General features: G+C 42.1%; 1 protein-coding gene across 1 annotated transcript in view; it reads left to right on the forward strand.

Moving 5' to 3' along the window:
• LOC138287203 (solute carrier family 23 member 1-like) overlaps positions 1–27,706 on the forward strand; it is a 665,436-nt gene that overhangs the window by 479,909 nt on the left and 157,821 nt on the right. Inside the window, exon 7 of the mRNA XM_069227562.1 lies at positions 22,848–23,004. Within this exon, the coding sequence (XP_069083663.1) occupies positions 22,848–23,004 (157 nt within the window). The remainder of the gene's footprint in view (positions 1–22,847; positions 23,005–27,706) is intronic.

Raw genomic sequence — 27,706 nt, forward strand, 5'->3', positions numbered from 1 at the left:
TTGGTTGCAAAATTAAAAAAAATTTAAACAAATGATTCAATCTGTAACCTTAATAGTGAGAGTTCTCCCCCAGCTGTATAATACTCATAGTTGACTTGACTTATTGTGACAGTTGCAAGCAAAGCAAACCTTATTTTGTTCAATGCATGTCACTGTCCTATTTAAAGCTCCTCGGTTGGCACAGTCTCTCTCTTCTTCAAAAGTTACTGAGAGAGCTATAACAGTTCATACAAGCAATCTCTGGGATAATCATTCCTGATAACTTCTCACCTGAATTAAGTCCAGGAAAGGTGCTTCCTTGACCTGGGTCTTCGTTTCCTGCCTTGTAACTCCATTTTCAGCAACATCTCTTATTATGGGGTTATCAAACTCAGGTATATGGGTATCAAGGGCTGTATGTGCTGGCTTGCTTGCCGTAGCAGTTTTATGGACTTTTCTTTCAAACATTTTTGCTACCTTTGTGCCTGTTTTGAGACGGTCCTGCATGTTCCTCTGGCTTAACATTGCTTCCACCTCTTCAATAAGATTATCAATGTCATCAATAGTGAAGTTCTCTGCCACATGATGTACCACTTTTGTTTTAAGCTCTTTACCCACTCTCTGAGGGCTACCCAAGGCCTTTCTTTCCACATTATGACGTACACACTTTGTATCTTTGTTTAGTCTTACCCCAGTATTTTCTTGGGTCTGCCCTTCCCAGCTATAGCCAAAATGACTGAGGCTTAGGGCATTTACAAAGTGGTCCTGCCTCTTTCTGTCTCAGACAGGCTTAGACGGGCCCGTCTTGGCCTCGTCTTCACCCGGCTCTGCGCAGGTGTGCCCTATGTGTGTCCTGTGCTGCATCCCATGCTATGGTGAAGATACAGATGCTATAATTGCTTTTACAGCCCCTCCTCCAGGCCAGCAAACAGAGAAGCAAAGGTCAGCATGGGCATTGTAGTCACCCCTCCTTGTATTAAGCGCCCCGCACTGCAGTGAAGATACACATACTATGGGCCTGATTACAACTTTGGAGGACGGTGTTAAACCGTCCCAAAAGTGACGGATATACCACCTACCGTATTACGAGTTCCATAGGAAATAATGGACTCGTAATACGGTAGGTGGTATATCCGCCACTTTTGGGATGGTTTAACACCGTCCTCCAAAGTTGTAATCAGGCCCTATATGTGCTTTTACAACCCCTCCTCCAGGCCAGCAAACAGAGCAGCACATGTCAGCATGGGAATTGTAGTTACTCTTCCTTGAATTATGTGTCAGTTGATTCATTCTGTAACTGACCCCTTCCCATAAACGTATCCCTATCAACAACCTCATTTATTTCTTTTGTAGTGCCTATCCAGTTGTTTTATAGCTATTTCATACACATCCTCTTCCTCATCATTCTCTTCCTTGACATTTAATGCCGGTAAATGGAATGGAATCTGTCTCCTTTCTGCACCTAACCAATGTTTCTGTATGGCAAACTTTCTTTGGTCTGTATACACATCCCCACCCATCGTCTCCAAGAATGCCTTAAAGCCATCTTTGGAAAGTGACCATTCTAAACTACGATCCCCAGTATTGGATAAGAAGGGCAAAGGAGCTGAATTACATTCCATGTTATATGTTTCTGAATTATGAGTGTGAAAATAACTAGAATGTGTCTAAATGGAACATAGTAAAATTAGATCCACATTTCCGTGCATTGGGAGTGCAAACGTTGCCTCACACTCTAGTCTTTTTAGGTCAAGCGTAAGCATATGGACTCTGTGGGCTTAAAGCCATTTCATTTGCTCATTTCAATGTCATTTAAAAATCATTTCTTGCTAGTGGTCAGTCATGTCTCATTGCCCCTCCTTTTCCTCTTTTGGAGTAAGCACCAACTACTATATAATTACACTTTGTCCTGTTTATGTCTTCTTTAGGGGACTTTTTTTCCCTTCATTTCCTGCTTGTGTTTGGCGAAGCTTCAGTTTTCATTTGCAGAGCATTCCTGCTTTCATCCTAGCTTTGCTGTAACCAAGGCTATAAATCAGGCTGTTATCTGGGTCACATTTGATCTTTGTCGAGCCGAGTGTGTATGCTGTGGAGGCTGATAACGCATCCCGCCCTAGGTAATTTACTTAGTCTGGGACTCGTTTTAGGCCAATGAACCTTTTGACCCTGATTTGAGACACCTTAAGACGAGATCCCTGTCCAGCATGTCAATCAATAGATCAATAGTCTCATCAATATTCACAACAGCAAATCAATCAAATTAGTTAATCACATCAATATGAATTTGAAACGCAACGTGAAGTTTCAGCCATGAATAACCACACAAATTTAGTACATTTTATGATATTTATTCCCTATTGGTCACACTCTACTAGCAAGTTTATTAGTCTCAACACCAGAAAACACATCAACAGTGTTATAATGTGGCAACTCGAATAAGATTTGAGCAAAGCGAAGATTATAAACATTAGAACAAAACACGGCGTCATGATGTATCTATTTACCAGAATATCATTAGCGCATCTATTCAACACAGCAAGGATTCATTCATTTTGTCTGTTTGCACCCAATATTAGTGAACTCCTTGACTAAACTCGAATTAGCATCAGCATGTAGGGCTTCATGCAAAACAATTTAGTAACAGAAATTTGGAAAACGTCTGACTATGGTCTCTGTCAAAAGCAGTTGGTACCTAGAAAGGAAAGGCAAGCAGACAATTAAAATTTCATTATCATATAGTTACCCTCTGTAACGGGTCAGCATACAGAGTCAGTCTTCGTCCTCAGGACAGTAGTCGATTCGCCATCCGCCAGGATAAAACAGCAAAGTCTCAGCTAATTAGGACAGAAAGTTCTTCCCTCTTAAAGAGGAGAAGAAATGGATATCGGGCAAGACAAGGTGAGGATGGTTTTGAAGAATCAAAGCAGCAACGGTAAAGACGGAAATGCCAGAGTAACAGCAGGGGTGTCCCTCTAATGGCTGATGTCTACTTGTGACACGACGTTAAATTGAATTTGCCAGACAAGTCTCTAATCTCCCATTGGTCGGTATTTGGTGCACCACTATCTCTATCTAGTGGTTGAACGGTCACCTTACTAGAATTTTCATCTAAGGCAGTTCTCATACAGTTCAATTGCTCCTATGATTCTTAGGGTGAGATGGCAGGTAGGAAAAGTTACACACACAACCTCAGTCAGTAGCTCCATTGTCCTTACCAGTTCAGGCGACCTTGTACCTGTTGCGAATTACACTGTGGCATTCAACAGGAATGTCTCCTTGAGCAAGTCGGGTCTCATGAGAAAGACTTTACTATGGCTACACACATCTCTAACTTCTGGAAAAGTACAGCTTTATGTCCTTCAGGAAGACAGCACAGTGTACGCTAGAAAAAAACATTTAATATGAGACCAAGCAGCTAGGCCCAGACTCTTGCTAACTAAGGCCTAATGATTTTTTCAGCCAAACCTTAACACATAACTCTTAATGCTAAAACAGAATCATACATCAGTACATTAATAATTCATTATTAGTCAATTTCATTAATCATCGTATATATTGGTGGCCACTCCCCATGGGCACATTTCAAGTGCGTACATTAGAAACGTATTAGTGTGTTTTCTATGCAGCTTCATTACACATTATTTGCAAGCAGTTCATGTTAATTTTGATTATAAAAGCTACACTCCAACAATCCCTCCTCTGATGACTCTTGTCATCACACAATTCCTTCCTTACCAATCTTTTCACTTCTTGATCTCTTTCATCTCAATTTCTTTCTTTTGTTTTGCCTTTTCATATTTTGCTCTGAACATTTTCTCCCTTTTCTTTTCTTCCCTCTTTTCTTTATGTTTCTCCAAATTTGCTTTATTCCTGTTGCCAATTTTGCATGATAACCACAGTCCAAATAAACAAGCCAGAATAATCACTGTCCCCTGTATTAATTTTCCCAGTAACCCATGCCAAAGACTACTAAACCAAGTTCCCACACTAGCAAGTCCTTTTCCAACCTTTTCCCAAACTCCTGGTTCCTTCAGTTCCTTCAAGTCTGCACTATCTCTTGTTAGGTTAGTAAGCATACTTCTAATCTCATTACTATTGTCGGGTATGTAGGCACAGCAGTGACGCTCATTAAGCATCTTACAGACTCCGCCACTTTTCGCTAAAAGAATGTCTAAAGCAAGCCTGTTTTGAAGAGCTATAGCCCTCTCCGCAGCAAGTTCTGTATCCATCAGGAGTATAGCCCTTGTGAAGTTTGTCAACATGTTATCCACAATAGTAGACAACTTTAGATTCTTTATGGAGTTTAAGACAACTCCTACTGAAGGAATTATCGCTACAAATATGTCTCCTACTACACCAGCAGCAGTTTCTCTCTTTTGTCTAGCACAAAGTAATTCTGTCACTTTTGGAAATTTCTTTAAGTCCTGTAGCTGGTAAATCTTTGGGAAACTATTCCCAAGTAACATGTCCCATACCATCCCTTTGGAAGACGGTAATAAGCATTAAGTCCACAAATATAATAAACCCCTGGGATCACTTGATCCATTCCATTTAGCATGAATGTCCATTTATTCTGAAACAAAAACACATGCTTACACTCACTTGTTCCCACAAACACATTGTCATAATATGACTTTGGCGGTGTTATGCAAAGCCTACCTACATGTTTCTTTTCTAAAGCTAGCTTCCCTTGTTCCCTAATCCATTGTTGCTATTACTAAGAAATGATCGTTGCTGCAAGCCCTTTTCTAATTTCCCTTTTAAAACCCTCCTTCTTTCTTCAGTGTGATCTAGAAAGTTTTTCTCTATGGGTGTAAGCAAGCATGTCAAGTTATTGCGGTGTGCATATGATGTACTAATCGCTACTCTAGGTTCAAAGAACCCCTTAATCAATTTTCTGGCATAATATTTAGCTACACTATTCAGATCTTCTATGGTAGGCACATAAGAGAATACAAGGTCATAGTTAGAGTAAAAATATTGCACTTCTTCTTGGTTATAGAAACGCGTTAGTAGCAGACTACAACTAATCCCATAGGTTAGTGGCAAGCTGTGATATGTAACTCCCTCTTGGACTGAAAGAGAAATTTGTGCACACACATAACAAGCCTTAGCATCCATAGTGTCAACATAGAAAACGATAGTAGACAGTTCCCCTTTTGTATTAGTTTCGTCATGCAGATACTTTGTATCTTGCTCAAACTTCTCCCAAGGTGTTAGTGTAGCGGTCTCAAAAACTGTAGCATTGTTAGCTTCGTTCTTATCCACCAAAAGCATTTCCACAAATAAAGCTATAATGAATATCACACACACAACACCCAATGCAACACCCAAATATTTACAATGCCTACTCCCCTCACTATCATCTTCCGTACTAGGCATGATCTGTAAAGAATCAGAAGTGAAGTACTACAAATTTAAACGACAATCAACACACAATGGCTAAAGTTTTTTTTTTTCTTTCTTTTATTTTTTTTTCGTTTTTTTCTTTTACAGCAAAGTTTAAGCAAAGTCTATCTTTAGCAAGTATTTACAGCGTTCTCATTCACTCCCAGGATCCTTTGTCAATCCAGTTAGCAGCTTGTCACAATCAGTTTTTTTTTTCTCCAAAAGTCAACTCAGATTAACAGTGACACATCCTGTAATTTATCAATCTCTTTCCTCAGGTTTCTCAACTTGATTCCAATTTAACACAGTCTCATTTCCTTGTGGCCAACTCAGGTACCCTAGTATTGACCTGGAACTTCTCGATCAAAGCCGAATGCTAAGAACTCTTGTTGCCACTCAGCTGATGTTGCATAAGCCCATTCAGGACCTGCGTATCTTTGATTTGCTATGCTCTTCCTTTTCAACTTGGGGTCACCTTGCAATTCTCCTTCGCTCAGGTCCTTTTTTCTCGTTGTATCTATCTGCTCTTCAATTGTCTCATCAATGACCACTTTTCCTTTTGCTACTCACGACTCTGGCTACTTATCTCCTTTAAGTGTCCCTTTATCACTCGGCCTTTCTGGTTGCTGTTCAATGCCCTCCTCTTGTGCTATGGTGTTTTCTTTTGCTGGACCTGCAAGTGGCTCACGAGGAGTCTGGATACTCTGACCTCCTTCTGTCTCAACTCCTTCACCTTCTGGATCTGTCAAGGGTTCGACTTCAAACCCATATCCATCTGCTTCTGGGAGAACCTCTCTCTGGGTTGGTTCTCCTGGTGCCTCAGTTGAGATAGGCCCACCGTCAGCCCCCTGGATCTCGTTTACTGTTTGAGTGACCAGGCCATACTCAACGGGCTCTTCTCCAGTCTCAGTTTCCCTTTGATTACTCTCCGTCCCGGAGACTTCCTTTTCTGTAGCAGTTATTTTCGATAACTCAATTTCCTCATCAGTTGGACACGTCACCTTCTTTGTGTGACTGGCATGGATCCAATTTGGAATTCCTGCACACTTCACAGCAGTGGTAGTTGTTAGTATCACTAGATACAGCCCCTTCCAACGTGGCTCCAAACACGACTTCCTCACATGTTTCTTGACAACAACCCAGTCACCAGCTTTCAGGTTGTGACCTGGATCATTTATCGGTGGCAGTGTGGTTGCTTCCAACTGGTGAGAGAAAGAGCGGGCCACGTCAGCCAGACCCTTGCAGTAGTCCAACACCATATCATCTGTGATATTCACAAGAGCATTTGCAGGTACTGCGGGGAATCGCATAGCTCGGCCCATGAGAATTTCATGAGGAGACAGTCCTGTTTTCTTGTTGGGTGTGTTTCTCATTGACATTTACACTAAGGGCAATGCATTCGGCCATTTCAAGTTTGTAGCTGCACACATTTTTGCCATTCTAGACTTCAGAGTACCATTCATTTGTTCCACTTGTCCTGATGCCTTAGGGCGGTAACTGCAATGCAACCTCTGTTCAATGTTCAGTGCAGCACACAAGAGCTTAACCACCTCATTGTTGAAGTGACTTCCTCTATCTGATTCTAAAGAGATCAGAAACCCGAAATGTTGTATCAATTTCCTAAGCAGCAACTTTGCTACTGTGAGACTGTCATTCCTATGTGTAGGGTAAGCTTCAATCGAGTGACTAAAGATGCACACAATCACCAACACGTATCTCAGATCTCCACACACAGGCATCTTAATAAAATCCAATTGCATCCTGCTAAATGGACCTCCAGCTCTCCCAATGTGGCTCAGATTCACCACTGTCCCTTCCCCGCATTCATCTGGTAACAGATGACGCATCTGTGACAGATCACTTCTGCAGCTTGTCTGAATTTTGGATTGAACCAATCAATTTTGAACAATCTGATCATGGCGTCTCTCCCAATATCGCTTGACCATGGTAAAACCTTGCAAACTGAGACAAAAGACTGTACGGCAAAACCATTTTCCCCTCGTCTGAAACCCACAAATCATCTGGTCTTTGTACACACTGCATATTAAGCCAAGAGCGTTTCTCTTCTCTGCTGGCACGTCCCTGCAACAATTTTAGTGCTTCCATCGTGTCAACCACCCTCAATGCGAAACCTGTGCATGTCTCATTTTCTGTTTCAGGTAACAATTCCCACTGATCCTTGAACGATATACAGTTCAATAAGCAAAACGTTGCGACTTGATCTGTATATCCATTTCCCATTGACACAAAATCTTGTGATTTCAAATGAGCATTGAATTTCACCACGACAATTTCCAGAGGTAACTGAATCGCGTGCAACAACTCCTTAATTCTTTCACCATTTTTCACTGGAGAGCCAGAAGAGGTCATGAAACCCCTCTGGGACCATAGCTGGCCAAAATCATGGACAATCCCAAATCCATATCTGCTATCAGTATAGATAGTCACTTTCAATTTGTCAGCGGTATGGCATGCCCTAGTAAGAGCAATCAACTCAGCCACTTGAGCAGAGTATACCCTTTCAAGCCAAGATGCTTCTAGAATACCAGTGATTGTACATACGGCATATCCGGCTCTCAGTACTCCTACTGAGTCTCTCAGACATGAGCCATCAACAAAAATAATGTAACCATTTTCTTCCATTTGGGTGTCTTTGATATCGGGTCTCGGTTTGGTGCACAGTTCTGTTACCTCAAGACAATCATGTTCTACCTCTTCGGCATCATCAACATCTGTATTTTCATTGGCAAGCAGAGTTGCCGGGTTCAATACAGTACAACGTTTTAGTGACACATTTGGTGACCCCAATATAATTGTCTCATACTTGGTCAATCTATCATTTGTCATGTACTGGGTCTTAGTTTGGGTCAATAGTATTTCAACTGAGTGTGGAACCATTACTGTTAAGGGATGTCCCATCACTATGCCTTCGTGCTGAGTGAGGCTTTGACCAACTGCTGCAACTGCACGCAGACAACCCGGTAAGGCTGCTGCTACTGGGTCCAAAGTAGCTGAAAAATATGCTACTGGTCGGTTTGCACCTCAATGGACCTGGGTCAGGACAGACAATGAACAAGCATCACGTTCATGACAAAACAAGGCATACCTAAAGCTGGAGCCCTGCACATACACTCCCTCAACTCAATGAATGCCCTTATCTCATTCTAGGACATAGTTAGGGTATCTGGGCCATCCTTAACCTCCTTAGCTGTCAGTCTCACCAAGTGCTTGGAGATAATGGAGAAATTCGGGATCCACTGACGACAGTAGCCCACCATTCCCCAAAACATCCTGACATCTCTCATGGATGTCGGGGGGTTCATCTGTAATATGGCAGTCACTCTTTCCTTAGATATCTTCCTCGACCCTTTCTCAATCAAATGGCCTAAATATTTCACCTCTTTCTGACAGTACTGCAGCTTCTTCGGGGACACCTTGGGGGTGATTCAGACCTTGGCGGACGGCGGAGGCCGTCCGCCAAGGCTCCGCCGCCGAATGACCGCACCGCGGTCAAAAGACCGCGGCGGCCATTCAGACATTTCCGCTGGGCCGGCGGGCGCTCTCCAAAAGAGCGCCCGCCGGCCCAGCAGAAATGCCCCTGCAACGAGGACGCCGGCTCAAAATTGAGCCGGCGTAGTTGCAGGGGTGTGACGGGTGCAGTTGCACCCGTCGCGTATTTCAGTGTCTGCAAAGCAGACACTGAAATACTTTGCGGGGCCCTCTTACGGGGGCCCCTGCAGTGCCCAGGCCATTGGCATGGGCACTGCAGGGGCCCCCAGGGGCCCCGCGGCACCCCCTACCGCCATCCTGTTCCTGGCAGGTTTCCCGCCATGAACAGGATGGCGGTAGCGCGCTCCGCCGCCATAGAGGATTCATTGGGGCAGCGGTAAACCGGCGGGAGACCGCCGGTTTACCCTTTCTGACTGCGGCTGAACCGCCGCGGTCAGAATGCCCTCGGGAGCACCGCCAGCCTTTTGGCGGTGCTCCCGTGGTCGGTGACCCTGGCGGTCACCGGCCGCCAGGGTCAGAATGACCCCCCTTGTGTCCATTCTTTTCCAAGTGATTCAATAGGGCAATAGTATTGTACTTGCAATCATCTCTTGTTTTGGAGGCAATCAACAAATCATCAATGTACTGTACTAGAGTCAATTGGAAAGGCAGTTCCAATGACTCCAAATCTTTCTTCAGAATTTGATTGAAAATAGATGGTGACTCTGAAAACCCCTGAGGGATTCAACACCAACTGTAGACTTTGTCCAGGAATCTGAAACTGAAGAGAAATTGGCTGTCCTCATGAAGAGGCACAGAAAAGAACGCTGAAGTCAATGGCTGAGAAACCATTCTGCGTAGCATGGAACTTGAAACATGATCACGGCTGGATTTGGCACTATTGGGCAACACTTCACTACTATGTCATTGATCTTTCATAGGTCTTGAACAATTCGGACTTTCCCACAGGGCTTTCTCAGACCCATTATAGATTAGTTACATGGGCTGCTCATCACTTCATTCAGAACTCCCTGCTTCACAAAGTCTGCAATTATCTGTATCACCTGTATGAGAACATCTTGTGCCATGTGGTACTGCGGTACCTGGGGAAACACAGCATTTGGCTTCACATCGACTTTGACTGGTTCTACTCCTTTTATCAATCCTACTTCCTTTCCTGTCAAGTCCCACACCTTCTCTGTGACTGTCCCCTGCAGGTCTGCGGGCAAATCAGTCATTGTGAACATCGGGAAGAAGCTTATCAAGGGGTACTCTTCATCTGTTGTCTCTGTTTCTGGCTCTAAAATCTGACCATCATCCCCCTTGTCATCACTGTTTGTCTGCACCTTGATTCCCTCATTCGAACAGGTGATAGAACACCTCGTCTTACACAGTAGGTCTCTTCCCAGTACTTGTGACCTGTTGACGAAGCATCACCTGTTGCTGTCCCATTGGCGCTAAGGGCAACTGCATTTGCTGTCTAGGTACCACTGGAATCTGCTGTTGCACTTGCTGCATCTGCACTGGTTGCATACGTGGCATCTGCACCTGTTGTATGGGTTGAAGACCCTGCATATGAACCATGTTATTCTGGAAATTTGGATTAGGACCCCTCATTCTTGGTCCTTTAACATTTTGAGATGCACTGATATCATTGCTTTGTTGAACAGCACCCTCCTGCACCATCATCGGGCACTCCCGCTTCCAATGTCCCACGCCCCCGCACGCATGGCATGGTAACACCTTCTTCATCCCTTGCACATCATTTTGTACCACAGCAGTATTCAAATCCGGACCACGGTTCACAAAACCTCCACAACCTCTGCCTCTCGTTTGCGTCTGAAACATTCCGTTGCCCTGTGGCTGTTGTACCATCTGCTGTACTCCGTTTCCCTGCATCCCTGCTTGCGCTGCCTTAATTTGCATCACCATCACTTTCTCCTTCAACTTTCTCTGTTTCAGTTCAATCTCGTCACTACAGTATTTTGCATACTGTAACACCTCATCAATCGGCTTTGCTTGCCAACAAATTAAATGATTCTTAATCATCTGGCTAATTTCTGGTCTCAGCCCTTCAACGAACCTGAACACAAGGTGATTCATGTCTTTCGGCTCTATGACTTCCGTGCCACTGTAATGCTTGAATGCTTTCAACAACCTCTCATAGTAAGCATGTATAGACTCTTGGCCCTCTTGTGCCGTTTGATCAATCTTTAGCCTATCAATATTCTGCGATGACACTTTCTGCTTCAAGAATTCAATTACCTTATGGTAATAATTCATTACCTCCAGAGAGGGTGCTCCAGTAGCCCTATCCCTTGCCATTTCTGCGGTTGGCCAGTAAACACTTCTCTTGCACTCGAGCCACAAATCAGCAGGAACAATAATCTCAAACAGAGTATTCACGTCTTCCCAAAGACACTTCGCAAGCTTCACAAATCTATCTGTCTGCTGATACCACTATATCGGCTTTTCCCTCAGCCTGGGGAAGTCATTTGTGAATTACAGAATGTCACCTCTAGACCACGGTACATGGACAAGAACCCCTCCAGCTGTTTCTCTCATGGGTAGCATCTTTATGGTACCGGTATCTGGCACTGGTTTTTCCTGCTGCTCCAAGCAATCACTTTTCCTTTTGTCTCTCTTCTTTGCCCATCTGCCTTCCCACTTCTCTAAGGCTCCCCAAACCTGCGCGCTCTGTAAAATTTCTTTAAGGTGTGCTTTCATCCCAGTAGACCTCATGTGATCAAAATCTTTAGGTTCAAAGTCTAATCTGTAACTCCTCTTTAAATGCTTATTATTGTCTAAATCTATGCCATATTTGTCTGCTAGATTCGCCAACATTTGGTGCACCTTGCTTACTTCTTTGGTTATTTTTGGACACAGATACCTCAATTCTGCTTCAGTGTATGACTCTAGCCGATTCACTCCCATGCTTCCTTCAACTAACTCGGCTGCTTCAACACCCAACCTGACAAAATTCAGGTATTCCTCTCTCTCTGACCGCTCTGCTGTCGCAGGGGTAGTCTGCGGTGAACTCAGCTTGTCTAGCCATTCATTCAGTTGTTGCACAGTCAGACCTTGCAACAAAATATTTCCAGCCTGCATCAGTGGTGGTTGCGACATGTTCGTACTGGGTATCTGTGGAGTTAGTAGTCCCAACCCAGCCTGTCTCATTGTCTGTAGAGGAACCCCAATCGGACTGAAATCCAACAAGGGCCTAGATCTCTCCGCTATATGTTCTCCTGGTGTCATCCCTTGAGAACTTCCTGCGAACCCTGCTCTTAGCACCTCTTGAGTCATTAACCCTTGGTCACATACACTAGGCTTTGCCTGTGCATACAAAGGCACGGGTGGACCGACTGTAATCGGCAAAGATAAAGCGGCTGGCGCCTGCCCGTTTCCCAAACCGTGGGGAGCATTAGCTCCCATCGTCTGATTCATTACGGGTTCTGTGACTGACTGCGGTCCTGTGACCGAAGCGTAATTCAGAACTATCTATTGCTGCGGCTGGGGCAGCAGAAGTGGAGTTGGCTCCATCTGTACCAACATTGATCTTGCATATGCTTGATCAGGCGGCACCATCAAATTCGTATTTGTCTGTAATACTGGGACATTGGGGTAGAGCCTCCGAACCGGAGGTGGCTGCAACTGTGTCTGCATCCCTGACGCAGTAGATACGCTGACACTAGTCTGCACTGGAGCTGGTGTCGCCACTGGATTTACCTGAGCTGTATGCTCTGTTCCCTCATTCTGCGTTGAATTTACAGGACCTGCACTAGTACTTGGTCTGTTGTCATTCATGGCATATGGCGGTGGACGATCATGTAACAACTGTTTAAGGAACTCATCATCATCTGAGTCATCTGCATCTGCCCAAGATTTGTTATTCTCTTTCCCTCTACTCGAACCCTTGTCTGTTTTAGAAGTGGCCTTTCTTCCTTGTGTGTCGGATTCTTTAGTTATTGCGGGAAACATTCTGACCCCATCTATTATTTCTGTTCTCCACATCCTGGTCTCGCAATCCCACCTAACCTCCGCTGGCATCTTTTCTGCTTTTCTCATTCTCCTCTCAAACATTTGCTGCCTTTGTCGTTTGGTCATTAATTCCCAAATTGCTAACACTTCGAACTGTGCTGGCCTTGGAGGCGGCTTCTGCTCATTTAACGCCTTCCACAAATTCTCTAGAACCCCTATGTTGAACGTCCCATTCTCTGGAAACGCCAAACACCCATCTTTCTCGGTTAATTTGCACCATTGCTTTAGCCAAAGACATGGCGCGACTCCCTTCTCCTCCATTACGGCATAAGCCGGAGTATCCTCTGGCAGTGTAGGCTCCCCACACTCGCGGTAATGTACACATCTCCACTCAAAGCGCTCTTTGAAGCCTTGAAGAACTTCATTTTTGCGTCGCTTATTTTGTTTATAACTGAATCAGGAAGTGACTTTATTTCCCAGAACACCCTTTACCTGCCTTCCCAGCCAATTGCCTCTCACGGACGGCTGCCAATCCGTGTGTGACCCTTCTCACTAACTGACCTATCCCAGAGCAGCTTCAATGACGTCTCACTCACACACACTGCGGCTCACAAAGTCCTGCGGCTTGTCTTCCCCACTCTCTATTCACGCAAAACTTATGCAATATATTGATAGCACTTTAACAACAAAACTCAAATTTGACGGTTTACTACAGGAAGGGTAACACAATCGCTTCAGAACTTTACAGAGATTTCACTTGAAGCCTCGGCCGCTACTCTCTCCTTCTCAGATCCCGCACTCGAAAGCAGAATTCAACCCGCAAATTCTACTCTCGACTTGTCAATGGTTCGTCCTAGTGCACTTTAGAACTTACCAAATCTCCATTGAAGGTTTTCACTCAAACTCGACTCGTCAACCACGCCCGATTGACTTGTTAAAACCGCGCAAATTACAACATAAACCAAGTGTCTCATACACTTTTCAGTATACTCCGGAGTCTAGACCACGGAGGGTCCGTACATCACCAACAACCACGTGGACAATTTTTTAGCACAAAGCGCCACACTCACATGAAGTTTGCCGACTTCCCTACTCTCATACTGCGGAGTACGCCCACTCCTACTAAAACATCACCTGGCCTAAAATTCTCACAGACCTCACAATTCACCTGCGGTATGCATTAGCTGTGCGAGCGCAAATTCTATTTCACTCATACCATCACTAGAACGCCGAGAACATACCCAACTCACTTCGGCAAGCTCCGGGGTCCCGGGAAAGTCATTTGGGCTTAGGGGAACATCATCTTTCCAACTTGCATCATTTAAAAAAAAATCCTAAAACAGTGGACCCTCTTCCTGGGGCCCCCAAAGGGCAATAACCGTCCTCTGCTACCAGAACTGATAACGCGTCCCGCCCTTGGTAATTTACGTAGTCTGGGACTCGTTTTAGGCCAATGAACCTTTTGACCCTGATTGGAGACACCTTAAGACAAGATCCCTGTCCAGCATGGCAATCAATAGATCAATAGTCTCATCAATATTCACAACAGCAAATCAATCAAATTAGTTAATCACATCAATATGAATTTGAAACGCAACGTGACCTTTCAGCCATGAATAACCACACGAACTTAGTAAATTTTATTATATTTATTCCCTATTGGTTACACTCTACTAGCAAGTTTATTAGTCTCAACACCAGAAAGCACATCAACAGTGTTATAATGTGGCAACTCGAATAAGATTTGAGCAAAGCGAAGATTATAAACATTAGAACAAAACACGGCGTCAGCATGTATCTATTTAGCAGAGTATCATTAGCGCATCTATTCAACACAGCAAATATTCAGTCATTTTGTCTGTTTGCACCCAATATTAGTGAACTCCTTGACTAACCTCGAATTAGCATCAGCGTGTAGGGCTTCATGCAAAACAATTTAGTAACAGAAATTTGGAAAACGTCTGACTATGGTCTCTGTCAAAAGCAGTTGGTATCTAGAAAGGAAAGGCAAGCTGACAATTGCAATTTCATTATCATATAGTTACCCTCCTTAATGGGTCAGCATACAGAGTCAGTCTTCGTCCTCAGGACAGTAGTTGATTCCCCATCCACCAGGATAAAACAGCAAAGTCTCAGCTAACTAGGGCAGAAAGTTCTTCCCTCTTAAGAAGGAGAAGAAATGGATATCGGGCAAGACAAGGTGAGGATGGTTTTGAAGAATCAAGGCAGCAAAGGTAAAGACGGACATGCCAGAGTAACAGCAGGGGAGTCCCTCTAATGGCTGATGTCTCCTTATGACACTACGTTAAATTGAATTTGCCAGACAAGTCTCTAATTTCCCATTGGTCTGTATTTGGTGCACCACTATCTCTATCCAGTGGTTGAGTGGTCACCTTACTAGAATTTTCACCTAAGGCAGTTCTCATACAGTTCAATTGCTCCTGTGATTTACGTCTTCATCGGGTGAGATGGCAGGTAGGAAAAGTTACACACACGACTTCAGTCAGTAGCTCCATTGTCTTTACCAGTTCAGGGGACCTTGTACCTGTTGTGAATTACACTGTTGCATTCAACAAGAATGTCTCCTTGAGCAAGTCGGGTCTCATGAGAAAGAATTTACTAGGGCTACACATATCTCTAACTTCTGGAAAAGTACAGCTTGTTGTCCTTCAGGAAGACAGCACAGTGCACGTTAGAAAAACACATTTAATATGAGACCAAGCAGCTAGGCCCAGACTCTTGCTAACTAAGGCCTAATGATTTATTCAGCTAAACCTTAACAAATAACTCTGAATGCTAAAACAGAATCATACATCAGTACATTAATAATTCATTATTAGTCAATTTAATTAATCATCGTATACATTGGTGGCCACTCCCCGTGGGCACATTTCAAGTGCGTACATTAGAATCATATTAGTGTGTTTTCTATACAGCTTCAATACACATTATTTGCAAGCAGTTCATATTAATTTTTATTATAAAAGCTACACTCCAACAAGGCCCACTTGTTTTCATTGGGGTTTGTAAATTAAATATATTTTCCCATATCAAATGCTCGTGTATACTCTCACTTTTTGAATTTTTGGTATCAAAGATTTTACTTAAAATTCTAAATATCAACAGATGTCTCTTCGGCACTCAAACGATAACGCGTTAGTTGTGACTAACATTCGCAGTTGATTTCGATGCTTATTTTCCCTGCATCTTTTTTCAAGTAACCTCGCTTGGTAAAGCCGTCTTATGTCTATTCTCAGGTGTGTAGCTGCAGGAGAAATAAAAAGAACGTATTGAATTGAAACAGAAAGGAACAGGTTGGCCGATATCATCTACGGTTTGCAAGCCGATCATCTTGAAGTTACTTAAGGGCAAAAGGGCAAGACTTCCGTGCCTACCTATCAGATGTTTACAGGGTGGCACAGCCAGGCACAGTTGGCACAAGCAGAGGTCAACATTGTCGTGTGCCAATTGTTATACAGTAGATGCTCTGTACATTTAGGGTTGACACCTTTTCCCAGAGCAAAATACCAGCCGTTTGTACACACATTTTTTCAAAGGCCTGGGGAGGATTTTCAAACAACACTTAATATAAAATCATCTGTATTCATTTTTAACATGGGTTTTATGTCTTTTTTTAGATTAATTAGAAGTTAAGGATCTTTAAGGCAGCTGTGAAAGTCATTTTAACATGATTTCTTCAAAAGCTTAAGGTTTAAAGTAGGTATTGATAAGGTGAAAAAAATAATGACTTTAAGTGATTTCCCTAACTTTTGCACCAGCTGAAACATGAAAATATTGGTCATGCCCTTAAAGTAACTGCCAGGTTGCAACCCTGCTTGCAGTACATATAGAGTTGCCACATTTCCCAGAGAAAAAAACACAGGGTATCTCTTCACTTTTAACATTCTACAAAGACCCAGACATGATTCTGAGGTCGAACTTTAGATAACATTGGCTATATTTCTTTTACATTTTACTTGTGTGAGCGTGTACTAGCGCATGCACTCTTGCTTGTGAGACATTGATGGTGAGCAGACTGTGGAGATTACAATGTAAAATAGCAGAGTGAGATGATCTGTAAGGATTTGTCTGCCTTTTACATGAACTAATTATGCATCACAGTCTTTTTTTAGGGTGTGTAAGTTGTGCTGGAGTCCTTCCTAGATTGCTGTTGTTGCTTTATATACGCGCAGGGAAGCTTACTCGCATAAACCCTTTAATAAATCACAGATGATTTAGCCTAACATATTTTTTCAAGGAATTACTGTACTACATTTCAGAGTACAGCAAATCATTGCCCATATTACGATCCTTTGCGTTACAATGTAGAAGCAATTTGCTCCATGGAGGTCACCGCATGAGAATAAAGAAGATAACTATGGGAACTTTATACCTGCATTTCATTACAGATTTAGATTACTTTGATTACTCTAGCATGCCATATATACGCCAAGAGATTATTATGATTATTTTGCAACATCCGAGATTACAGAAGGACTGTCCAGTTAAATTGTTCTGTCTTGCACTGCAAAAGGTGATTGCTCTGATTAGATTTGGTGGGCAGAAGACAGGCAGGAGCAAATGGGCTGCAGCTGTGTTGTTTGCTTCTGCTGGAGCTAAATGGAAGTGCTTTAATTCTATATAGGGCCACTGGAATTGTGTGGAAGAGAGGACCAAATTATGCAGCAGGGTTGACAAATTTATGTGGCAAGAAAAGTCCAGTTATGTATTTACAATGCCTATAGCTCTAACTCAAGCAAATGCAAGACCTATTGCATTGAAAATGCTTGTTGATTTCTGCTCTTGTGGTCTCTCTCCCCCAGAGGCGCGTGATACAGGATGCCTTTCTTCCTTCACACTATCGCCCATTCACACTGCTCGTGCCCCCACCTGCTCTGTCTGGCACCGCGCATGGACGCTCATTTAATTAAAGTTGACAAGCCAAATGTCATCGATACCTGTGAACACTTGTTATCCGACCTTCACAGGCAGCATCTCACTGTTGTTTCACTCCAGCTGAACGATATCTCTACACCGGGTCCATAATGATCTGCGGTGCCTTGAGAATGTGGACAGACCCAGTCCCTCCTGTACCTCTGTGGTAATGCAGAGCAGTATTTGAAAGATCCACATTTTTCTGACGGCAACCATCATCCTAATGAACTTTCCGAACCTTGAAGAGAACCAATTCTGGTTTAATCGAGCTACTGGCAACTGATGCAGTGGAAGATAGTTGCTGTCCTCTGTCTAATGCTTTTAACCTGATTGGTTTTAGTAGCATCCTCAGTTCACTCGCATTCAACAGAAACCCAAAGCAGGTATTTTCTCTTTTGAGTCACGCCCAGCAATCACCTATGCGCCTCTCAGTTATCCATGCACTCATGAAGTGTTTATGAGCTTTACTTGGATCCACTCTAAGTTCTATTTTCATCATATGTTGATGACACTCACTATATGTGTCCCTTGACGTGGGAGAAGCATTATTAGCGGCATGAACTGTTTTAAGACTTTTAGTTGGTGAATCCAGATATACTGTTAACTGTTTTAGTGCTGAGGATGATCAATTTAAGTCCTTCACACTACTTTTGTAGTGCACAGGATGGCAACGGGTCACCGCCCTCCGTACTAGAAAAAACAGATGTTTGTGGTGAAAACACCAGAAACATTTATTTCCAAAATCAAAGTCAGGACATGATGGCACAGTGCCTGACATTGCAGCAAAACAAAATGAAAGCAGACTACACAAATGGAGCGGTCTGTTTCCACTTTTGATAGGTGCTGGGGCATAACTCTGCCCCATGAGTACCAATCAACACAGGAAAGACGGAATTGGAAAGGAAAATGTCCTCTTTGCAATGCTGTCTCTCCATAGGGGATACCTACTTTAGGATCACTCTGGGCATGTGATCCCGCCACTAGACTTCAGGGACATTTTCTTTCAGCGGAAGCAACACTCTGGGCATGGATGTCTGCTCCCCCCACCACAGGCAAATCAGTATTTCTGACGGGAATATGAGGTTTTACCACCCAATATGGCTACCAGAGTGCAGAATGCTCACTGTGGGTCAGATGTACGAAAATGCAATTGTGCATTTCTTAAATAGTGACTTCATAGAAACTGTTATTTCTGAAATGCAAAATGCAATGCACAAAGATACCGATTTCCTAATAGCGATTCCTACAAAGTAGGAATTGCTATTAGGAAATCACTATTAAAAAATCCCATTACATTTGAGTCAATGGCATGGTTTTGCATTTCCCAAATAGCGATTTCTTGTTAAGAAACACCATTTAGAAAATGCAAAACCAAGGCTGGCAATAGGCACAAGGCCCCCCTTGGTGCACCCCAAAAATAGGGGTGCAAATTAAAAAAGCACTTTAAGGTGTTGTTTTAAAATTGCACCTGGTAACCATCGACTTCAACTCGATGGTAATTGCATCTCCTAAATGACCAAGTCACATTTAGGAAATGCATGGTACATCAGAATAGGAATTGCAAATATGAAATCCCTATTTGTGATTCCTTAAAGGGCTTTGTACATCAGAAAGGGCCATTACGCATTTCTTAACTGCCCGAAATATCGATTCGGACCATTAAGAAATGCAAACTGGCTTTGCACATCTGGCCCTAAGCCTCCAGGAAATATTTTTGATTTATTGTTTGAGCAAAGCACCACCTTGTGCATGGGCCTGTGCTTCTCTATGACCTCCAAGCACAAGAGTCTTTCTGCGCTGTCCCCCTCCCTCCCCTGTCCGCAGGGGGTGGATAGGGTGTTTGTCTTAATCTATGGAATGGGCACCAGACTACTATGGAATATTTTTTAATTACTTTTTGGTGGGAGATGACCACTGGGCGGGAAAAGTTGTCAAATTTCTATGGATCTACACAATCCCCACTACCTAGGATTCCCACGCTTATCCCTGTTACGGAGAATGGGTCAGAGCTGTTTAAAGATGTAAAGTACATGTCAAATGGTAAGACACTCTATTCAAGGCATCATGACACTAAATAGTGGGTTTCTTGTGAGGGATGAGAATACTTTAAGACCAATCAGAATTTAGTATAATTGAAACACACACTTGATGAATGTACTTGATGGTCAACTCTGCAAAATAATCAGGAGCCTTAAATTAACTACTGTTGATGCAGGGAGACAACACAATAATATGTGTATATGATTTCTTATACTTTTTACTAAGGACAATACTATCTTCTCTTCTACTCTTCCTTCAGCCTGTGGTAAATTCTTATATACAGTGAGCATCTACAATCCAGTTAAGCATTGAACATTGTGCCCATACCTTTGGTCCTATCATACTTGGGTGTGTAGATGACACTGAGAGATGGAGGGGTAGAAGAGACATTACAGTGTGTAGTTTTACTCCAAACAGGGAATCAGAATATGAAGACTGTTCAAACACAATAACTCCTACACCCACTAAAAGAATACCACTTAACTAAATAAAAACAATTAGGACATACTCTGAATGGCAGATATCAGCAAATATACTTCTTTTGTGGAAGCAAATATGGAGTCTTCCTTGACACAATCTTGTTTATAAACAGTGCAGCATGTTATTGCATTCCTGGTCTCACAATCTCATAAGTTTTCTGTTAGAACTTGTGTTTCTGGTTGGAACTTGTGTATGCACCCTGTCCAAGCAGGAAACATAATCCTTGTCAGGGTATGTCAGATACTCAACACAAATTAACCTCTGATAGCTTGGCACAGAGAAGGCATACTTAACTTAATAGGCAATGTGGAAAGTATTTGTGCAACACTTCAAACAGTAAAACTGTGAAAACACCACACAAAAAGACACCACATTTGGTTTGAAACATAGAGCTTACCTCTATAAGCAAATCAAGACCAAGACAACAAAAATCCAATAAGTAGAAGTCGAGATATTCATTTTTAAAGATTAAAATGCAGTATCATGCTTGGAAACATAAGGTGCAAACTGGAGATATCTGGTCATGCAAGATCAGGTTAAATCCCAAAGTTCAGGCTTACTGAGATGGAACGAAGGTCGGATGCAGTCCTGGACAAGTCTGAAGTTTTACCTTCTCAGGAATTGAGGCAAGAGTCCTGTTCATGGGGAAGAAGTTTGCTGGGAGCAAGAAAAGCATCGCTGGTGTTCGTCCACTAGTGTGAAGAGTCGGCTGGGCGTTGCTAACGGGCAAACTGGAGACTCGCAGTTGCAAGTGGGATGATCGCAGTACGAAGAAACAAACTTGCAGTGACTCGTATTGATTCCCGGGTGAGCAGTCTAGTGCAAGAAGGCTTGTTCACTGTTCGTCAAGAGCCCAACATCTTGATTTCAGGAGCCAAAAAAAATCCCCAGGGGCCCAGGACTGGGAATGCATTTCTTTGGTGACAGGAGCTGGTTGAAGACGGGCCCAGGAGCTATAGCAGATGAGTTGGAAGTCCTTTGTATCCCTGAAACTTAAGAAAACTGGAGGAAAGCCAGCAAGCCCATGGAGTTATTTTGGTTCTTGGTTGGAGAGATTCATGTCCAGCACTTCTCACTAACAAGCACGAAGGGCAGCAGGAGCATGTCAGCACAGCAAAGCAGGAGTCCAACTGAGTCCAGCAGCACATCTGTCCTTCTTTCTGGCACAGTATCCACAGGCCCAGAAGTGTACTGAGTTTGTGGTATTGGAGGTCCAGTAAGTATACCCAAAAGTAGAGGAGACTTCAAAGGGAGGCCTTTGAAGTGCACAGAGGCCCTGCCCTTCCTACTCTGGCTCCAGACACACTACAGGGGTTTTGTACCCTTTGTGTGGGATCAGGACACAGCTCATTCAGGTGTAAGTGTCAGGGTGTGGATGATCCATCAGTCACAACTAAGCTCCTTTTGTGTATGGCAATCTAGAGGGGGTGCACAAGATCCCAGCTGTCATCGACGCAGACATGTATCAGAGACAGGCAGAAGGCAGCAGATGATTAAAGTAAGAAAATGCCAGCTTTCTAAAATTGGTCATTTTAGAATTACAGATTAAAACCTAACTTTACGTTTAATTGTGAAGTTTAAATTGTGATTCTGGAGATACCAAACTTGTGGGTCTCATCTCTTCCCAACTGGAAATTGCACTTATAAAATGTAAGAAGACAATCTCAATATTGTCCCATAAGAGAGATGGGCCTTGCAATCTAGGAGTTTTTCACTCCTACTACATGTAGTATATGTCCTATATTTTAAATACACTGCACCCTGCCCTTGGGCTGTATAGGGCCTACCTTAGGAGTGTCTTATATTTATTAAAAAGGAAGGTTTGGGCCTGGCAAGAGGGTTAATTTGCCAGGTCGACCTAACAGTTTAAAATTGTACACATAGCCTCTGCAATGCAGGCCTGAGTCATGGTTAAAGGGCTGCTGAAATGGGTGGCATGGTCAGTGCTCAGGCCCACTAATAGCATTTAATTTTTAGGTCCTGGGCACACGTAGTGCACTTTACTAAAGACCTATAGTAAATTAAATATTCCAATTTTGAATAAGCCAATGTTACCAGGTTTTAAGCAGAAAGTAGATGCACTTTAGCACTGGTTTGAGGACAACACAGTCCTGAATTTTTAGCAAACCGATATTCAATCTCCCTTCTCAGTCTGTGGTTCTGTTGTCTCTTTGAATTTTAGGCAAAAGGCTGACATAGATTGAAATAGTAATTTGTAACATTTGCATTAGATTTATTGGTGTTATCCTTTATTGTGTTTTTCCAATTACTTTTCTTTTCTTGTTTAATGATTGTCAATCAGACCTTTAATGTACAAGTCTCATACTGAAAGATGTATGTCATATAAAATTAAATTTGAATAGCATAGTTGCCTAGTAAAATCAAGAAAGAAGATTCAGAATAGAGAAAATAACTATGTGCACCCCACCCTATGATTAAATAAGAGTTTTAAGAGAGTTATAGCAATTGATTTTGAAAATGCTATTATATAGGAACATATTTTTTAGAGCTGCAATTATATTCTTTGAACTAATTTATGTTTCTTACTCCTTGATAAGGTGTTGCTGGGTATGTGTGTCTCCTGGTTAATCTGCTTCCTTCTTACTCACTTTAATGCCTTCCCCGGCAACCCTGTGGAATATGGATATGCTGCTCGGACCGATATTAACCTTGACGCAATATCAAATGCACCCTGGTTTCATATTCCATATCCTGGTAAGTTGCATTATTTATAGGTGCATCTATATTTACACTACAATGCCATAGTGCAGATTATAGTGTTTCAAAACAGCCTCATGAATGAGCAGTGTTGTATTAAATTTGGAAAAAAAATATTAAATTTTCTTCTGTTACATAAATTTACAACTTCCTTTTTCACAATTTCATTGCAACCCAAATACTCTGATTATTTGCATATATGTGACCTCTAGATGGCAACAACAATGACTTTGTTTAAACATGTACATTTATATTAAGTCTGTGTTTGTAAACATATCTTAAAAATGAGTGAGCACACCAAAAGAATATCATTTGCATCCACCAATTCCCTACCACATTTATTAATTGGCCTGTTTCAGTATTTTTCTCAAGTATCTCTTATTCTCAGTTATATCTTTTGAAATGGTCTTTTTGTTAATTCCGAGGAAGCCAGTGACATCAACTTAAAAATAAAGGCCCAAGGCCAGATTGATCAATATGTGCTGCAGCACAGCAAGACAAGTTGCTGCACTGCTTCAAAAGGAGAGGGTAGGAATGCTCCATGTTTACCAAGGTATGACACATTTCTCACCTCTCCTGTAAGTGTGCACTATGTGCTTCCTAGAACCAATGCATCACCCTTTCGCCATGATGCCACACTGCCTGCTTTACACGCAGAATTGTTTTTGTGCAGGAAGGGAACACCTTTCTGCACAAAAAAAATCCTTAAACGCCTTTTTCCTTTTTCTAAGTGTGCTGCACAATGCAAGGGGAAATAAAGATATTTAACCTCATTGTACCTCGGGTACAATATTTATGCATTCCCAGGTTTTGCTAGCCTTGATTAATCTGGGAATTAACCAAAATGCAAGGGTGGCTGAGTGGGAACATCCATGCTCCACCAATGGACCACCTACCCATGCAGAGTATTGCTTGGCAGCAAATTGCGCTGCCCTGCACTACACCAGATTTACCATCATCTTGCGTGACACAGTGCAGCATAATCCTTTTTTTAAATCTGGGACCTGGGTTTGTGTTACTTTTGAAAAATAAACCTGATGTAAAGATCTATGCTGGAATTTACTATACAGCGTAAGTCAGGATTTGTTTTGGATTGCTTCCCAAAGTGTGAGCCTAAGGGGTGTTCCATGCATGGTACATGGGCATTTCCTGCAGCAATCCATGGGTTTTCATGAAAATCCCTATCTAGAAACATTCATATACAGCATTTGTGTTAACTTCTCACCTCTCCTTGACATAGGCTTAACAAGGAGAAAGTGTTTATTTCTCCTTATTTTTATTTAACACAGAGTAGTGAATTAGCTCTTAATGAACGGAACAGAATGTGTTGACCTTTAGTGTAATTCATAAGAGGGAAAGAGATATACATCTTGTGGCTGAATTGCACAGTGTGCAATCTGAAACCAATGATTAATATCAGTTCCGTTGCTTCACTGAACTGGGTGATCTTAGGCAATTGCTTGACTTAATCTTGCCAACTTTTCTTTGATGGTGACTTTTAGGTGTGCCTTGACCTACATCAATTCCAACATCTCTCCTGTGTATGGGTTACTAGAATATGCTGTTGCTGCCTCTAGAAAAACAATATAGGTCATATGTAGGGGGGCATAAGACAAAAAGATGTAAATTTTTTTAATCTGGAAAATTATCAGTCATATTTTTTCTAATTTCATCAAAACATTTGTTGCAAATTTGTATGTCAACCATTTGATTTATCACCTCATGCATTTGCTTCAGTGCCCTAATAATTTGATAGCTTGCCCAACTCTTCAAACCAAAGAACCCATTCTCAGATCTGCCAGATCTCAGACTGTGGTGGCCATTTTTCCTTGCATAACTGCACAACAGTAAACAAACTTTACCACACAGGCTCTACCACACAAGGCCTTTCCCATGCAGTTTTACCAAGCGTGTGTCATTACCTTGCATATTTTTACAATACTTGTCTTTAGCACGCATGGCTTTAACATACGTTTTCCATGCATGTCTTTACCACAGGTTTCTTTTAAATATATTTAATATTTAATGTAAGTTGAAATTGAGACTTTTATGATGGGATGTAAAAACTTTCAGAGTTTTGTAGTGGTTAATGGAATTAATACTTATGTTTTATTTAAAAAACAATTGAGTATTTATCTGTAGTTAAAAACATGCATCTAAAAAATATATTTTTTCACTGAAGAGTAATAAGTTTTAGGAATGGGGTGTAAGGGATATAGGGGTATTGGTTTAGGGAATGTATTATTACTCTTGCTTCGATTGTTAATATTTAGTTATTTTTTATTGTAAAATAACATTAAACGTACTGTTCAAATGAACTTAAGAATTAGAATAATACATTTTAGAGATGGGATCTAAGGGATATGGTGGCATGGGTAGGGAAGTGCATTAATATTTAAATATTAAATATTACTACTTGGATATTAATGTTTTGCACCTCCGTCTAAGCAGGTCCAGTGGAGCCAATTTTTTCCTATTTTATGTAAAGAATTTGGATAGAATACTTGATGCGTAGACGTCATCCACACAATCAGGAGGCACAAGACACTAATCAATTTTATTTAAGTTTTTTCCAATATGCCTGGGAAAAGTGAAAAAATATTCAATTTAGGTATGTAGGTAAAGTTTACTAATAGTGTTAATCACCTGTCGTTCAAAATCAATTACGATTTTCCTAGGGCTATTATTTATTGTTTTTGATTTGATAACGGTTCAAGTCATGTTGTAATTCAACCATTAAAAAAGATCATAAAAGAAAAAGTTAAAATATATAAAAAAGCATTAAGATCTCCATCTACTGTAAAAAGAAAAATGAATAAAATAGCTTACAGAAAATGCAAAGGCACATTAAAATCACATCAAAAAAGCAAACTGTTCTCATAGTGTACAGCTGATTTTAAAAAACTGGCTTACTTTTACACAAACCTCTCTAGAGAGGGAAGAGTGAGTAAATACAACAAGACAGGCCTGCAGGCACCAAAGCTCAGCTTCATTAAGGTTGGTTAAAGATATCTCCTGGAAAAAGGCAAGGAATACTTAAAAAAACATAAAATGTAGCAAGGTCTGCAGAGAAAATTCATCACAGGGACACAAATAAATTGATTAAGTATTAAATTGTCCCAAAGGGAAACCCATCTGGCAGCTAATTGAGCCCATCCTAAACCTTGTCAGGAGAATAGGCTCTCAAGTATGGTTGGCAAACTCTATATATGGCTCAAGACCTGAGTAGTCTGTACCAAAATGTAGGGGCATGTGTAGCAAATATTCATGCAATGCAATGCAGCAAGTGCTGCACAATGTAGAAAACTTAGAAAGAAGATACAATGAGGAGAAATAAACATGGTTCTTATTTTGCTCCTGTGGTGGGGAGGCATTAAATTCTGACACTTTCCCAGGTCTACTGGTATTGGTATCTGAGATGTGTGAGAATGCCTGTGTGGATGCATAGGAACACCTTCCCGCCACAGAGTAACTCAAGGCAGCGATTTACAATGCTTTGCTTTACTCTACATTTTTTCAAGTGATGCAGGGCCATGCAAGGTGGCCTTTTATGGCTTGTTCAATTTCAGGTTTTCCGTCACCATGCACCCCCTTAAGTGGCACACGGCAATGCACAATCTTTAATAAATTTGGCCCATTTTTTATAACAGGTGGTTTTGAAAGTTCCCCCTTCTCCCATTCACCACTTCCATCATTTATAAATATGGGTAGCTCAGTCTTGTCTCTAGCAGTTAAATTGTTGGAGCAAAGGACAAGGATGTTTGCCCAAACTGCCAACTGTAATTATAATGTACTCAAGACAATCTCCTGTAATAACTTTTTTCACTACTGCAGATTTATTGTGCCATATGGAAATCCATAGTAAGAGAGGTGTAACTATCCTCTATAAGGTCTATCCCCAATTCTTTGTGCACAGCATAAGTAGTGGAGCTCGGCTGCAGAACCAAAATGCAGTGACAAGCATGGTTTTCTTCAACTTCTAGTGAGCTGACTTTACAGTTCCCCAAAATTCCAACCCCAAATGTTAGTAGCTGTAGGCACTTGCATTTATAGATTTCCAAAATGAGGATAATTGTTTTTTCCCTAGATTGCACACCAGGAAGAATAACAAACCCAAGGCACAAGAGAAATGCTCTTTTCTAGCAAGTAAACAGGGACCCCAAGTACAGTTAGTGTCAAAGCTCACACCCAGATATGGAAAATAAAGGGTTTCTCTCTAATTGTTAACCCTTGAAAGTAAAACAATTGCACTTCATAGTTGTCGGTCGGAAGGCTACAGTAAAAGATTCAGGGCCTGATTATGAGTTTGGCAGTCTTAAGACCACTAAACTTGCGGTGGTAGTCAGACCATTGTGCTTCTGGTGGTCCAACAGCCATATTACAACCCTGGTGGTTTGACCTCCAGGGGACTGCCTCCACCGCCAGGGTCATGGATCCTGAGGGAGAAGTGGTGGTCTGATTATTGGTCACCTGGGTTGGTGCCCATGGCAGCACTACCGTGCTGATCACAAGCCCACTTTCCGCCAGCCTTCCCATGGCGGTTTCACTGCCATGGAAAGGCTGGCAGAAAGCCAGTGCTGAGGGCCATCGGGGGTCCCCTGCACTGTCCGTGACAATAGCATGGGCTGTGTATAGGCCCCCTTGCCAGCACCTTGTCTATGCAGACAGTGCGCATTCCGAGGGTGCTGTTGTGCGACAG

This window comes from Pleurodeles waltl, chromosome 4_1, assembly GCF_031143425.1.
Source record: "Pleurodeles waltl isolate 20211129_DDA chromosome 4_1, aPleWal1.hap1.20221129, whole genome shotgun sequence".
In the NCBI taxonomy this organism is placed as follows: Eukaryota; Metazoa; Chordata; class Amphibia; order Caudata; family Salamandridae; genus Pleurodeles; species Pleurodeles waltl.